This window comes from Ambystoma mexicanum, chromosome 2p (assembly GCF_040938575.1).
Source record: "Ambystoma mexicanum isolate Mex_15411 chromosome 2p, UKY_AmexF1_1, whole genome shotgun sequence".
Lineage (NCBI taxonomy): Eukaryota > Metazoa > Chordata > Amphibia > Caudata > Ambystomatidae > Ambystoma > Ambystoma mexicanum.
Window position 1 is genome coordinate 1,363,235,717 of NC_090923.1, and position 16,661 is coordinate 1,363,252,377.

Below are 16,661 nucleotides of genomic sequence, written 5' to 3' on the forward strand. Positions count from 1 at the left end.
CATTATGTTTTTCAGATCTAAGTAGGAAGCTATAGTATACGGTTTTATGTTATCATGGTACTTCTGGTTATGTTCACACTTAATGAATCCCATACATGCCAGGCAAAAGTAGCTATGGTTGGTGGGAGAAATGCTTGCACACAAGCTCAAAAGTGCACTTTTGAACTAATTGTGCAATTAACATTGCGTAGAAGACAAAAAAAATGTATGATGGCCTTTGTCGATTTCTAACACTGAGTTTGCATTGCTTACAATCTTGTACTTCACCGCATTCATAACCAAAACATGTGGAGCTGGTATAAACATGATGTGCTGTAACTTTGCAACAAAGAAATCTTTGTGATCACAGGCCAAATGCATACTCACAAGTTTAATGACATCTCCATAAAACTTTCATTATTCCAGTGCTGTCATGTGCACTTGGACAGTTCTTAGGCACACAAAACCATTGGGAGCAAAAAAGTGACGTTTTGTGAATAAGTATACAAGTAACTTTTATGACAGCATAAACAAGTGAACGCAGAGAATATTAGAAATATAAAACTAATTTTTAACAAAAATTACCATTTTTAGTACAGAACAATATTTTAAAAAAGCACAACCTAGTCACAAAAAACCCTCCACAAAATTCTGAATAATAAATATTTACATTGCGTGCTTTGAATACTTTACAGGTTTTAAATTATCTCGAGAAGAATCAACAAAGCGAGAAAAGAAAGAGAAAATAAACAATCATTTCGTAAACTACCAGGACCGTGCATGTGGTTAGGTATTAACATTCTAAAGATCTGGATCATAGAAGGCAAAGGGGAATTCTGGTGGCATATACATGTTGTTTATGTAACAGAATTGTAATACTTCGTTTCTCTTTGCAAAAAGCAATATCTGCAACAATTAACGTTTCTGCATTTTGCCTGTTCACCACCAAAGTCCCAATCCAGTAAGTGAGACACACTAGAAACAATAGTTACTGTGGGTAGGTGGTGAAAAAGGCACACCTAGATGTCAACATTGGTGGTCCTTAGACAAATATAATTTGCAGAAATTGAAGTCTGGTTCCCCACTGTTACACGTCATGCAGTTTCCATATGCATCTCTCTTATAAATATTTGTATTATATCCGTATATGCAAATGCGTGCACAGAACACATTCTGGAATACACGCAAGACATATAATATAGGGGTAAAGGGCCAAATCAGCATAATCAGACTATTGCAGGTTATGGAGGGAATTTGAGATATTAAGTGCACAGAAAAGTGAGTCAACTTTGCAAATCATTTATATACATGGTTGGGAGCGCTTGATTCCTTATAAAACATGTGTCCTGCCATTTAGGAACACACCTGGTGTCCTCTTCCCAATTGAAAACATGCACGTATAACACCCAAGGGTAAACTAGTACTTGTGCCGTATGTACAAGAATTGAATTTGGAAGTAGTCTTTTGAAAAATGTAGCTTATGTGGTGGGCTCTTTGTTAACCTTTACTATAAGAGGGATTTCAGCAAAGTATTGATGTCATCATCTTATTGCAGACTACCATTGATGTCACAACTAACCCATAATAAAGGACTGTTTGCAAATGCTCTTTTTTTATAAACGCGATGCACAATTACATAAACATTATTTATAAGCAGACTGTTTGGGCTTGTTGCTATAACTCAGTTCCAATAAAGTATACTCAACTTTTTAGATTACTAGAATTCCTTAACAAGTATGTATCAACCAGGTGTGAATGTTACTTATTTAAAGTGATGGATCAGGTTTTCGGTGAAAAATCTGCACTTGGAATACTGAAAATGTGAATGCAAAGTGAAGGAAAAATGCTCGAGTAAAAAAAGGGATGCAACTGTCTAAAAAACAAACAAAACAACACATGAACTGATATATACACATTAGTAGCCAGTTTAGAAAGAGAACTACTACAGATATCAATTCATGCTAATAGTTCACTGTTTCAACAATCTGGCAACAAGGGGCTACGCTGTTCCGTTCTGCTTTTTCAAAAAGGCGATTAGAATTAATAGAAACACTGATATTGCTCCAAATGACTATTTAAGAGGTATATATATATATATATATATACATACACACACACACACTGCTGCTTCTTTTAATTTTCTACCTGATTATTGAATACAAGGTTTTTAAATTGGTGGTTTAGATTGAATTGGTCAATTTCTCGTGGACTGAACAGGTTATCTGGAGAACTCTTGGAGAGTGCAGTCCGTGGTGCTTCTTTGTACCGTTCAACAGTTATATATATATATATATACACACACATCTATATATTTAAAAGCAAGATGTTAAAAAAAAAAAACTGATTTACTGCTTTATGCATTTTAGATGTTTTAGCATAGCATGGTTACTTTGCTGATTGATTCTCTGCAAAGTTTGTTTTTTAAACTCATTTCGTGATATTCTTCCAACTGGTCTCTCCAGACGCTGCTTAAAAAGCAAATGTACGGTTCAGTGTCCCAGAAATAAATTGAAAACTATATCAGTCTTAACTCTTCAAGCACCCACACGTTTGTTTTTCATGGTGTAAAAATGTTGCATTGTCGATGAGGAATACACTTTGAATAGCAAGTGCGCAACTATGCATTTTTAAAGATTTAAGACTTTCGTTAGTTTACAAACCAGTGCATGATACAAACTATAGCAGTAAACTCCGCCCACTCACAATTGTACAGGTGGTGGTAGCATTAGTTCAGATAAGATGAAATCAACAGATTGCTGTGAGGGAGACTCACAAGGGAGTTCATTATTGGACAACACCTCCAAATGTGTACGTTAGTTCATTTTTAACAGCTTTTAGATGCACTGTATACACAAATTAAAATCAAGCACATGATTTAAACAAAAAAGAATGTATTGGAGTTAATAACTGCATACCCAAAGATGAGTGGCATCTTGGAACGCACACTGAGTTTCGTACACTAGAGTTTATTCCAAAATACTCTGAAAAGCATTTGCGGGACGGTTGTTGAATTTGCGCGATTGGCTAAATACATATTTTTGGTGTTCAGCGACTCATGGAAGACATTTTAAAGTGACATCTAAATACAATTGATTTTTTAATATCGTAAAAACGTCACTGACATGTGTAAAGGAATAATTGCACCTACTTAATCTACAATATCCAAATTAACACTTGTCTCGCCCTCACAATGCCTTTAGAATATTAGTCATCCTGTAGCCCATCTGAGGACTAAAATGTCTAGTTAGCAACAAAAAGAACACAATACAATTCAAAACTTTTCTGGAATTTCCTCATGGCCCGTTTTTGCACAAACCTTTTCTGGCTTAAGACGGATCCTCACTTTGCAATACAGTAGGCCTTCTAGTAAGCTTTAAATCAGGGAGAGTAGAATCAACCATTCTCAATGATATAAGCAGGTTTCTCTTTACAGGAAGCATTTTTCTTTCCAGTTGAAGAGGAAATGAAGTGTGCAAAAACTCTTCTACAATAAGTATCTACATTGAAGTGATACACAAGTAGAAACTTAATTTGAAGACCTGCAGTAAAGTTTATAGTTTTGGGAAATTGTGTTCTTGCACAAATGACTTACTCTGTTGCATTTGTATGGAATGCGGGATGGTAGCGTGTCTGACTGAATGTGAACTACAATAATAACATGTATTTTATATAATTTCTTCATTCCTAGTACGCTTTAGTGGTTGGTTTAATTTGTCCAGCGCACTAGTGTGCATTGTAATCAGTACTGAGGGTTGTAGCAACCCCTTTGCTGGCCATTAGCAGCAAGAGGAAGATTCACCACCCGTGATAAGACACTGCTTACCACATTTTTGTGTATGCATTTTATAGGGTTGCCTATGCTGGGGCGGGGGGGGGGCTTTGTGGTTTAGCAGTATAACTACTTCCCCTTACCTCCTGTGTGTTAGAAGAGCGGGTCTACCTAGAAATATAAGAAAGCTCCAAAAACAGACAGCCATAAGGGTGGAAGAACTACGAGCTTGCACTTTAATCTTCTCCAAAGTATGATCACAACAAAATGTATAGGATTGCTTTTTAAAAGCATTTTTAAGTGCATGATTAACCTAGATTTATATTCCATATTTGGATACAATAGTTTATCTCGTGGGAGATTGTGAAGCACTAAAGGGCAGGGTTTACCAAATACTCTGCATTTCACGTGTCTCTGAGTAAATGGTTGCTAGCAGGACCTAAGCTTTACAGTGTTTATTTCGTTCTGGGTCTAAAGGCTGCTTCACAGTGTTCGTCATGGACACCTTCTCTGGCCTCCCCTTCAACACAATGCAGAATATTTTTTTCAAGTGGCAATATGTGGAGGTTTATTGTCCTTGCAGTTATCTTCTAGAACATTCAAATGTTGATGAATATTCTAAGACATTTTCAATTGTAAATTGGTGCGACACTGACAAAATGATGCTTTCTGACAGGCAGATCTAATGATGCACTATGGTTGCCCCATGAGAGCACTACTACAGTAGACACAGTCAATTAGTAAATCTTGTTTTAAAAAAGGGGCAAACTAAAACATGGGAAAAGATCAATGCAACTCTGGTCCACCACACTCAAACTCTAAAAGCGAATACCAACTTTTCCCCAGAAAGCTCCTCATTGACTGCAGAAATAACATATGTACACCCTTTCATTTTAGCCAGTTTAGCTTTGTGTGTAAACTATTATCGCGAAATCCATCAACTCTCTGAAAAGTTTCCCACGAAAGCAACGTGACAACTGACCATACAGTAACTTGCTGTTCAGCCGGCTACCCTACTAACCACAGAGGCTTCTAAAGCATCATGTGCCTGTCACAGAATATCCTGCACACATCCACTGCAACACCACACTACACATTGAATCACAATGTATTGCAAGGTAAAATAAAAATTACAAGGAACATTGAGATTCATTTTGTACACAATCAGCAGGACAATTGGCTCTCTAATTGATTCTTAGACTTCTTGTTCAGAATTTGTATTCCTCATTAACTCTCTTTTCCCTTTGGTTTGCTATCTCACAGTAAGTAAAACGCACACACACTATCAGTTGGCAGATACATAGCCTTCTCCAAAGCCACAAGGGTGTTTACAAAAATACACCTGCTAATGACAGACTGTTTATGGAGTGCTTGCTCATTGCTAGCAACATAAATCGCCTGACAGCCAAGAACAGGGGCCTGTCTGCTGCACGAATTACAACACATAAGATGGTTGCCGGCATTCCTAAAAACAAATCTGTATCATGTTATGTTGATGTTTCCAAATGTTTACTATGTATTGGATTCTTAGCGCTCCTTGCCTATCCTCCTTGTATTTAAACAACTTAATAGGCAAATGAGAATCACTGCATGACAGCTGAAGCCATCAGAAACTAATTAAATAATGCAATATTGTGCCATGAAATTGCCTCTCAAACCTTGTTTCGTCCTGGATTGTCTTTACTGGCGAGACCTAAAGGAAATGAACACTGGCAGATTTGGACCTATGAGGCTATTAGATGGATCTTGAGGTCCAATAACCTTAAATTGCACTACACAGACTAAGGATTTCTGCAGGAGGCATGCGTTCATTATCAGCTTACACAGACTCTAACACCGTAATGTGTGATATCAAGGTTGAGTTGAATAACTAAAAGCCACACAATTACGGATTATGTATGTCTGTTTAAAAAATAAACTCACATACGTGTGGTGATGCTTAGAAGACGGAGAATATGAAGAAAAAAAACGGGAAGAATTCATGCATCCACTACTTTGAAACACTAATAACGAAAGTCTTGCATGGTACAATACAAAAGTGCTGACTGTAGTTTATTAATAAGCATTGCCATATTGTTTTATGTGCGTCTGAAGTAAAGACCCAGTTGACTTGGATGCAATTTCAACCCCCCACAACCACGCTGACAGCTGCAACAAGATTACATCTTGGCAGCAGAGCGATTCGAATGATCAAAGATTCCTAAAAACAGCTAACTGCCTGTATATCCTTATTTAATTTCTGTTAACTCCAGTTCCCTTTCCCACCTTACATTCGAATTAAAATGTGCTTTTGTGCGACCATAACCCTGTGCATCCAAAGAATTCTACCACGGTAGTAGTTTTGTAGTTGCTGTCCATCATCAATGAACAGTTTATAAATGTATAATGTGGAACTGGCGAAAAGCATTTTTTTACAAGACATTGCTTTGTTTTATTTGAATTGGTGACTGCTGGAATGAATTTAGATGCAAATATTAAGTACATAGAAAATATGCCATTGTTACTCTGAACGAATATGAAAAACGGGAACATCAATTTGTGATATAGATGGCCGCCTTAGTTATAGCGCTGCTACTCAAGATATATTTTGTTCCTTTCTCATTGGACTGTTTGTGCTAAAGGGACACAAAAGCAAGAAAGAGTGGTAACAATAAGCTGGATTGATTCTCAGGTTTTATGTGCAAAGATGTAAAACCTACAAATTGGATTTGCTGCTGAATTGAGGAGGCGGTTCAAGGAGTTATTTTTTAAAGCTTCATGACCTGCTCACTTTGGTCAATTTACCTGTACTTTTACCCCCTTTGATACTCCAATGGCCGTGCTTTACATTAATGGGCACATAAATGGCCCACGACCATGCATATCAGATATTCATGGTTGTTTAATGCCCACCATTAGAAATGGGAGTTTGCATTTCTACAGTTCTTTTGAATTTGGTATATCTGATTCCACAAGATTCACAGGAGAGTTGATATCCAAGTAAAGTAATCCATCAGTGCAGGAGCAATAGCAATGTAGTGCTGTGGATAAAAGAGAACATACACATCCTAATATGTTTTGCCTTCAGAGCACCCAAGATCTACATATTTATCATTGGACAGCATCATCAAAAGGTTTGTATGAAAAGTGTGCAGTTACCGGTCCGCTTCAAGTTCCTCCTCTGTCTAAGGAAGTGAAACAAACACATTGGGAACTGCAAAAAGAACACGGCTGAGGTAAAAAGAGGGCTAGTGTTATAAGCAATATTAATGTTTCAATGAAGCAAAGTGAACTCGGCAAAAAGTGGATAAGAGTGAATAATAATAATTGCAGTAAAATCTTATTCTGAGCTGCATGTAGGGGTTGGAGAAGCCCACATATTTCTTCTCCTGTGTCAGCAAATTGCATCGGTTAAAGAGGACAGATGGAGGAAAAAAACTGGATGAGCTTCTTTCCACAGTATTTTCCAACTCACCACAGTAATGACGAAACCTGGCAATCCTGAAAGAGTTCTTGCTACATTGGTCCGCCACTACTGGGTTTGCATAGACCAATTTTATATCCGTTTCAGTTGCCTTCTCTCTGAACGCAGGTGAAGTGAGGGGCGAGTTTCCATAGCATTTGCTAATGTCAAAAATGTAGGCATGGTCCCCAGAGATCAAGTACAATGACAGTGAATCTACACACAGCAAAGAGGCTGCAATTCTCTCCATGCCCTTTTCGCAATACCCTGGGTACCCAGAGCTAGCTTATTAGTAGGCCGCCAAGCCTTAATACTGATACTTAATGCAATTATTTAACAATAACTGTATATTTCACCAAAGACATTTCTAAGATATTACCAAAAGACACTTTCAATTCTCTGTACAATATCAAAGAAAGAAGAGAAAGGAGTGGTTGTGGGAACTGCAGTCTATAGCCCAGTCCTTTGGCTGGAGATTCCTTTCCTTACAAATCACCATTAGTGACCATAAAAAAAAAAAATCACTGAGTGGTGACAACACTCCGCAATTTTGTTGTCCATTTGCAAGCAAGGAGTTGCACATGTTGAAAGTCCTAACACAAGCGACGAGGTTTGGAAACTCAGTGTTTCTTCAAGTCCTTAGTTTCGAAGAGCTTCATCCGTTCTTGCACCGTCAGTCCTTCTTTTAGACTCTGGTGAACAGAAATTAAAAAGAAATGTCAGAGCAGTTCAGCCTTATAGCAGAAGGAGGGCACAGGAAGAACTGTGAAACAGTCCACTTAAGTGCAGGCATGTCAATATTATCAGACACAAAAGGTGGTGCAATTAGGTAAAGACAACACATAGAACGGTCACTTTGTGAAGATATTAGTTGGACATGCTTATTACAGTTAATAATTCACAAAGGTTTTACTAGAAGGTTTAATGGGTTAAACATTCGCGTGTGAGGAATTAATTCACAATTTGCATTTTTCCTGAGCATTACACCACCACTCCCAGTGTGACAGCTGCCTAGGTGGAAATATGTTACCTCTGATCCAGAATCTTTTAAATGTAGTCATACAAGGGTTTAGTTATAATACGAGAATCACTGGGGTCAATATGGCTACTGGAAAGGTATTTTACCAAAACAGAAGCTTCTATGCCATCATCCACGTGGCTGGGCAAAACTATCCTTCATACCATGGCTAGCAAACCTCCATGTCACTTTTCAACACTTGAGCACGCATAACAATTGCTTTAGAACTGAAGAAGAGTGTTCGATGACCAGTTCTCTTTTTGTCAGACAACATGCAAAACAGGGATGCTTTAAATGAGTTCTGCAGTGATAGAATCGGGTTTCAGGAGATCGCAATGAATTGGACACATTCCCAGCTCTTCATGTGGAGCAAGGGATGAGGGGGTTGGACTATTGCATGGGTACACCACGGCTGTCCGGACAAATCTGGGAAAATACGGGGGGAGGGGAGATGGCCGAGATGTAATCAGCATCTTTAAATTCAGCTTAAGGGGGGGGGGGGGCGGCCAGAATAGAGGGAGGGTTCGTGATATCTTTCTGTCAGAACGTCACTTTGCCACCAGTTAAATATCTGCACCGTTAGGTTGTTTTGTTACATCAAATGTCAATAAAAAAAAGAATTGCTACAGAATGTGGACTCTTTTCACACTGCAAAGGAGCAAACTATCACTTAGAATACAGGGCAGCAGTAAAACGAATCTGTATCTTGCCAACAATCTGTTTGCCCGCTTATGCTGCATGTTCATTCTTCAACACTAAGCCATTAAAGAATTCTTCTTTATCTGGCTTTTTGAGTAAAAGAACGGATACACATTTATTTTCCATACATCTACAGATCAGCAAGAAAAACACGTTAGGTAGGGTGGGTTTCCTTTTAGTCACTTCAGGCATTCTCTGGCGAATCGTGCAAATATATTATATAATGTGACTAGGCAACACAGCAGGCGCACACGCACAAACGCAGGCAAGATCGGGTGCCAAGCCAGTCACAGAGATTTTTAAATCCCAAAGCCACAGCTACAAGATCAAAAGGGGCCCACCTGTGCATGAACGAGCAAATGTGGGAAACATCCAAGTGACACACAAAATGGTTTGATTAGATGGTCAGGTCCTTAGTTCTCAAGGAAGACAAACACATGGAGATGTGAGCGGTGCATGCATTGTGACACTTATGGTGAGAATCTCCATTTAGTTTTTAGGTTTCTTATTGATTTATGTGGTTTACCTATGTGATGGGGAACCTGGATTCTGGTACGTTTCAGTTGTCCCATGAGACCTGCTCAATAACGGACTGTGAGGAGGAAGAATAACAAAGAGACAAAACAAACAAAGATACATAAATGCGAAATGCACTGCTTTTCATGTACGACACAAACACACACGTGAGGCCCGCAGGCGTACCTTGGCATCGAGACATAAATCCACATGGGTCGTGAAATGATTTCTAACAAGCCTGGCACATACTCCAAGTGACCACACAAAGAGGGCCAGTTTCTGCTGTTCACTTTTCTCTTGAGTGGTTGTGGAACAAACTTGCATAGGTCAACCTACTACAACTATTATCAATCCCACAACATAGAAGAGGATGTTGGATGTACACCAAACTGCAGCATGAACCATTCTTATGACAGTCCAGGATTGTGGGGTCAAAACAACATGGAACATAAAAATAAACAATAAAAAAACGTATCCATGCTTCTTCCAACAGTACTCCCTTACACAAAAATATACCAAAGATCTCTCGGCTGCACGTTGAGTAAAAAGGTGTATAAACACCAATTAAGCATTTGATAAAGGGAATGGTTTTTGCAAAAGGTTACAATGTTTTTTGTTCAATATGATTAACTACGATTCTTGGAACACTACAAAACAAACTATAAATACAGAACAAGAAGAGAGCATAAACTAAGTGACCAAATGGAATGGCATCTTTCCCCCCTCAATTCAACATGTTAACATTATTAGTTAATCACTTCCAGAGAAGGGCTTGCATTATACTTGGTCTACACTGAAATCCCATTTTGTTTAAGAAAATAGATTTGTGAATCATGTATTATTTCCAACATAAAGGTCTTTAAAAAAAAAAAAAAACTAAAATCGAGTCATCATTATTCGGAATGTTTTACACTTGGCAGTCTAGATAACCAAAGCAAGATTCATCTGAACAAATAACTAAAAACATTGTTTGCACTTACACACAAAAAGAAATAAATGAGGAAAGGTCTGTCAGCTGAACCCCCTCATTAGTACATGACAAAATGGTGACAAATAAAAAACGACCTCCACGTTTATACCAAGCATGATACACAATAACACTGGCGAGTCTTTGAAACAATACAATGCTCCGCTTGGAGGCTGGACTCCATCATTTAGCCGGATATAACAACAATCAATTGATTATGTTCATGGGAGTGGCTGGGCGGAAGTTGTAGAGGAGGGACAGGCATGGACTAAAATACCTGAATCACCAAGAAGATATGCATGTTATTGTTATGGCCAAAACGACTCTCTTCTCTTCCATCCTTTTGGAATAGATTACACAGCACAAATCCATAAGGGACGAGGTGCAGCATAGGTCGCAAGTTTTTAAGTTAATAGGTTACACAACACTTCCTGCTGAAAGACATCTTGCTTTGAAGAAATGCCTTGGGAAGAGTCCTTGTAATTTCCTGATTCAAATGAAAGTCATGCGACTTTGGGGTAAAAGGTGGAACCGTCCTCAGAACCACCTTTGTGGCGTGGTAAGACTGTGTAAGGCTCCTTACATGATTAGGCCTGTAAATTGCTCACCTTCCTGGCAGAGGTGCCCTGCTGCAGATAAAATTAACTTCTTGCCCCTTATTAAATAGGCTGCAATAGCCAAATGATAATGTTTGCAAGATTCAATCTTGATGCCACTACAAGCCAAATGTGACATGGAAGACATGGAAGACATGGAATCGCCTATGGATGCCATCAGATGATTAATGCTACACTCTGTTCTAGCTGTTGGGCCCAAAAATACTCTCGAGTGTAAATTAGCCCCTCGGGGACCAAGCTCTCAATCTGAGCAAGGATAGGGAGCAGTGGAGGATCAACTCTTTGGCATTTGACAGAAGGTTGTTCTAAGAGGTATGAGTTAGGAATACTGTCCAACAGCAGCAATAGATATGAGGAACAGAACTAGTGAGTCAAGTTTTCGGCGAGAATTGCCATCATATTCACACTGTGCCTGAATTTCTGAAGCACCTTGTGGTTAAACAGTATTAGAGGGAAGGCTTAAAGTAACTTTCGCACCCTGATGAAAAACATCCACCAAGGAAATTGAACATTTCCCCAAAACAAGACGCATAGGGCTAACACACCTTGTGTGTCTTGAGGCCCAAAAATTCAAACACTGAACATACCCTATAGCAGTTTCAATTAAACATAGGTCATACCACCGCTAATTAACGAAAAAAGCATTTATTGGATCATTTCATACAGGATACATCATTGAGCTGTGTCTGTTTCTGGGACAGACATTGCAAAAACTGAAAACTCAATTAAAAATCATCTCAATCATTCCTCTCCCGCACACAATAAACACCCATACCATTCATACACAACACAAAAAATGAGCAAAACAAACTGAAATGTAGCTAGTTGCCAGTTCTATTTTGAAATTGATCTTGAAACCCAAGATCATAAATCTCTTTTACTGGGCGTAACTAAAATGTCTCTACTCAGTGCACACCATGATGTGCATCAAAACGCTAGTACGTGGAGTCCAATTAATGTCAATGATCGTCTCCTTCAACACACAGATACAGGTGAAAAGTTGTCTGCGTTGTTCATATCGTCGACTCGAGTTTTGGCTATACTGCTCTACTGGCAAGCAGCAGGACCAGCTTCATCGGGACGAGGTTCAAGGGTAGAGCAGGGAGAGCCTCTTTACACTTAGGCGAGGATCCGGGGTGGAATGGTCCTCGGTGGGTAGGTCCACAAGGAATACTGAATTGTGCATTCAATGGAAAGGGAGCAACGGTGCTCGGCTGCGATACGAAAAGCCTTACTCTAATGTGGGTGATGGCAAAACGACCCCTGATTTGGGCTATACAGCTCGGCATTCGTCCGGGTCGGGCTGGGAATACAGTGTGTCTTGCCACAAATAAATCCACTTGTGGCACACACCAAAGTAGAAAAATACTCTGCACTACTCTTGATGGAGCTCCCAATCATGCAGAGTGACTGAGACAGCTGAGCCAGTCGCCTCTGCTGAGGACACCCTGAGTATGACACCACCACTTAAAAGCATGCTGTTTGCTTAAGCCCAGATCGAACGCTGAACTGCCATTATACATAGTGGGAGAGAGCGGTCGCACCCCTGCTTGTTCACACAGAAAATTTAAGTCAATAGTTGCTTACCTGCAACTGTAGTTCTCCAACATTTGTATTTTTTTTGGATTTACATGTTTGAATATCCCCAGTCGCCAGACTGGGAATCCCCCGGTACATATAATGACAAAACCACAGCAATGAAATTGACTTCCATAACGTGGAGAAGCTCCCTATTGCAGCCTATCCACCTCATTATGGTTCTTTCCTGCTTAGCCCAATAAGGTGAACAAGGCTTTAGCTACACCGAAGGCAGCCATCTTCAGATTCAAATCCATGGTCAAGTAACAGGGGGTATTCTTGGAGCAGCCTCTCGGGAGCAGTGGGAGGCGCATGTGAATCTATCAAAGATACCAATTGCTGGAGAACTAGACTTACAGGTAAGCAACTATTCTCCAGCATTGGATCTTTCATAGGTTCACACACTTGAATAGAACACCAAGCAGTTGTAGCATGCATAGGAAACCTTGCCCCTTAAAAAACTGTAGTCGAATACCAATAGAACAAAGTTTGTGTGTCTGTGTACATATCTATACAGATTCTCATACCAATCTCTAAATATTTGCATGCAACTGAACCTTGGGGAAAGAAGGGAGAGGTTGCTCCTACCTTGTGAAAGTGATGCTGAAGCACTGCTTGGCCAACTGCTGGCCTTGCCCTGGTGTCTTCATCTATGCAGTAGTGCTTGGCGAACGTATGGAGCGAACTCCACATGGCTGCACTACAAATGTCCTTCAGGGATACAACAGGATGGAAAGCGGTTGTGGTGGCTTTGTCCCTGGTGCAATGATCTGTCACTGGCCCTGTGAGTTCACAGCCATTGATCTAGTGACAATGTATGATGCAGCTTTAAACCAAACAAGCTAGTCCTGGTTTGAAAATGGACTGGTCCTTCTGTGGGCCCACAAAGGCGACGAATAATCAGGCGAAAGTACAGAGAGAACTTGTGCGCTGAATATAAAACTGGAATATGGTCTTTACGTCCAGACAGCGCAGGGAGCATTCTGCCGGAGTTGAGTAATTACAAAGAATGATGGAAGTACAATGCGCTCATCTGGCTGAGATTATGGCAATTAAGGAGGCTACTTTCCACAAGAGGAACACTGTGTCACACCTGTCGACTGCTTTGTAAGGTGCATCCATTAGGGCTGCCAGTATTGGTATTTAGCTGCCAACGTGGGGTGGGTTGCTGCACCAGTGGGAAAGTTTGTAAGAGACCCTTGAGAAAAGCCTTGACTGTAGGATCAGAACGAAGGATGCAGATTTAGGAATCCAGTGCATAGGGTCATAGCTGGGTTACTGGTACTTCCTTAGGATTTAGTGTATACCATAACACATGGAAAAATGCTTCAATTTCTTGGCGTTAAGTTCGATGAGTGCATGGAGCCCTAGCAGCGTGAAACACAGTTCAACATTAATCGGGTAAGTTCAGATGAACAGGGAGAGGGAGGTTGGGTTGTGGTGCCATATCTGGCTGTTGTTAACAATGCCCCTGAGGCGGCTGGGCTTCCTGATCGACATTTTTAATAAGACTGGATACCAAACCTGTCTGGACCATGTGGCTGCAATGAGCATCATTCTGCATGGTTCTTCCTGGACTTTTCGGATCACTCCGGAGACCAACGGCATTGGTGGGAAAGCGTAAAGCATATAGGAGCCTGTCATTCCACAGACGAAAGGACGTATCTCCTAGGGATCCTCGCTCTGAGATTCTTCTTGCGAAGTGGGGATATTTGGCCTTTGCCTGGGTCGCAAACAGGTCCCCTTACAGAGTCCCCCAAACCCTAAAGATGCACTGCTCTTCGTTCAGTGTCTACTTGTGGGACATCCCACACTCCCCGCTGAGGCGGTCTGCCAGAAGGTTCTCCTTCCCCGTGAAGTGCTCCACTGTAATATGGATCCTCTCTTTCAGAGCCAACTTTCAAAGACGCTGTGCCGCTGCAGACAACAGTGTGGATTTTGTACCGCCTTGTTTGTTGGAGTAGCACATTAATGTTGTATTGTCCATCCGCACCGTCACAACTTGCCACTGGAGGATGGATTGAAAGGACTTAATGCCCAGAAAATCTCAGTCAGCTCCAAGGCACTTATATGAAGTTTGGATTCTAAGTCTGACCATGTACACTTTTGTCTACAGGTGGCCCAGATGCGCCCCATAACTGGTCACAGAAATGTCAGACCTTAATGTGACGGTGGGTGTTTCAAATGGCATTCCATTCTGCAGGTTGTCCTTCATCCAACAGCACAGGGATTGATGACAATGTTGATTTGGATGCAGGTATCTTCCCAAGAACCTATGGCCTGTGTACACTTTGAATCTATTTCTCTTGTACGGGGCACATTTTTGTTTGCAATTGGGTACCAGCAATATAAAGGACGACATCATGCCCAGAAGGGACTTGTATTGTCGTACCATGCAACTTGTCAATGTGAAAACGTTTGCCAATAGCAGGAGGGCTGCAATTCTTTCCCACAATGGCCATATTCGTGGAACACTCTTGTCGCAATTGACTCCCAGAAACCTGGCGGTCCAAGCCAGGGTACATGTGGACTTGGACGTTGATAGAGAACCCTAGAGCGGTGATGGTTGGCACAGTCCGCAGCAAATTCTGGAGTGCTTGGGTTCTGGAGGGTGCCGTTTTCAATCAGTCATTGACCTCCACCTTGGAACTGGTAGTGCAGCACGCCCATGGTGAACCTTCGATAACGCCTGTAAGCCGGGTGAGGACATAAATGTATGCATCCTCCAAATCTATGGTCGATAGGAAGTCGCCTTCTTCCATAGCATGACCTGCTGAAGGGTTGTCTTTTGGTACTGGAGTCGTTTGATGCATTAGTTGAGGTGGTACAGGTGTAGAATGGGGCACCATTCTCTGTTCATTTATCCTCACCAGAAAATACTAGAATTAGAAACTTTTCCCTCTTTGCCGCAGTGCGACTCTTTCTATAGCAGTTTGTCCACTTCCAGCTAAAGTTGGTTGAGGCTGGGAAGTTTGGTTTTTGTGCAGGAGATTCCGGTGGCGATTTAACAAATTTCAGCATGCCCCCACTTTGGAAACCACATCCAGTACCCAGTTTTCTAAAGTTATTTCTCACCAATAATTCACATGGTGGCTGACCTTGCCTCGCACAGGGTGCTGTGCGAGAGGTAGGGCAGGAGCGAGTAAATAATGTTTGGATGTCTGAGGGTGGGAGTGTCTTGATCCTAGTCTATCCCCTCTGGGCGTGCATCAAATGTGTGGAAAATTAGCGATGCATGTGGTAGCTGGTGCTCATGGAGGTGCACAATTTACTTGAGCTCCATCAAAAGGAGTGAAACTGTCTTTGGTCTCAGTCCTTCAAGGAGCTTATGGTTCTAGCGATGTCAGTGTACATCTTGATGCCTTTAAGGTGGTTGTCGATTTTCTTACTGAAATTGTCCTGACCAGCAAATGACATGAGTATCCGAGTCTGTACCTCTGGAACAACGTTGGTTGCCTTCATCCAAGCTCGTCTTCTGAGCATTGTGCTATGAGTCATCTGTCTGCATCCTGCTTTTGAGGCATCGACCGTGCCGCAGAGTGTATGGCATGGCCCAACATCATCTCGTCCTCCATGACGATGGGCCAGGCTTCCTTTTCAAAGTCGAATGATAGATGTTCCAAAAAGCTATTAATTTTGTGCCAAAGCTCCCTGTCGTGGCAGGCAACAGCTGTTCTTATGGACAGTGATGCAGAGGCAGACACCTTGTGGCCCATGGCTTTTAGTTTCCTGTACTTTTTTTTTTATCTGAAGGAGCAGTAAGAGGGGAAGTTGGATTTGCTAACTTCTGTCTTGTGCCACTTTGATGACAGTCAGGTTTAGGGTGGCCCCTCAAACACAGCGATGCAGCGTCAGGTCCTTTATATCTCTTTTCCAGTCTAGCTGTGGTAGCTGGTGTTGATAGGGGGCTTCGAGGATAGTCTCTGTTGCTTTCCATATGGTATCCAGAATCGATTTATGGCTTTAGTAGTTTGCCGCCTTTTGGTCCTGTGTTCATAAAGGGACTAAGGGACTAGTCCTGAAAGGAAAAACTGCAAAAAACAGCTGAAGGGCATTCTTACTTGTCGGCGCCCTCT

General features: G+C 41.0%; 1 protein-coding gene across 6 annotated transcripts in view; it reads right to left on the reverse strand.

Moving 5' to 3' along the window:
• Positions 1-350: 350 nt before the first annotated feature.
• Positions 351-16,661, reverse strand: part of MPRIP (myosin phosphatase Rho interacting protein) — a 1,106,800-nt gene continuing 1,090,489 nt past the window's right edge. For 5 of the 6 annotated variants that reach the window (XM_069645743.1, XM_069645742.1, XM_069645741.1 and 2 more), the window contains 2 exons: positions 9,434-9,499; positions 351-7,882 (listed from right to left, as the gene is read on the reverse strand). In XM_069645743.1, coding sequence (XP_069501844.1) covers positions 7,876-7,882; positions 9,434-9,499 — 73 coding nt within the window. In that variant the 3' untranslated portion in view covers positions 351-7,875. The remainder of the gene's footprint in view (positions 7,883-9,433; positions 9,500-16,661) is intronic. The other variant, XM_069645740.1, reaches the window with a different exon arrangement.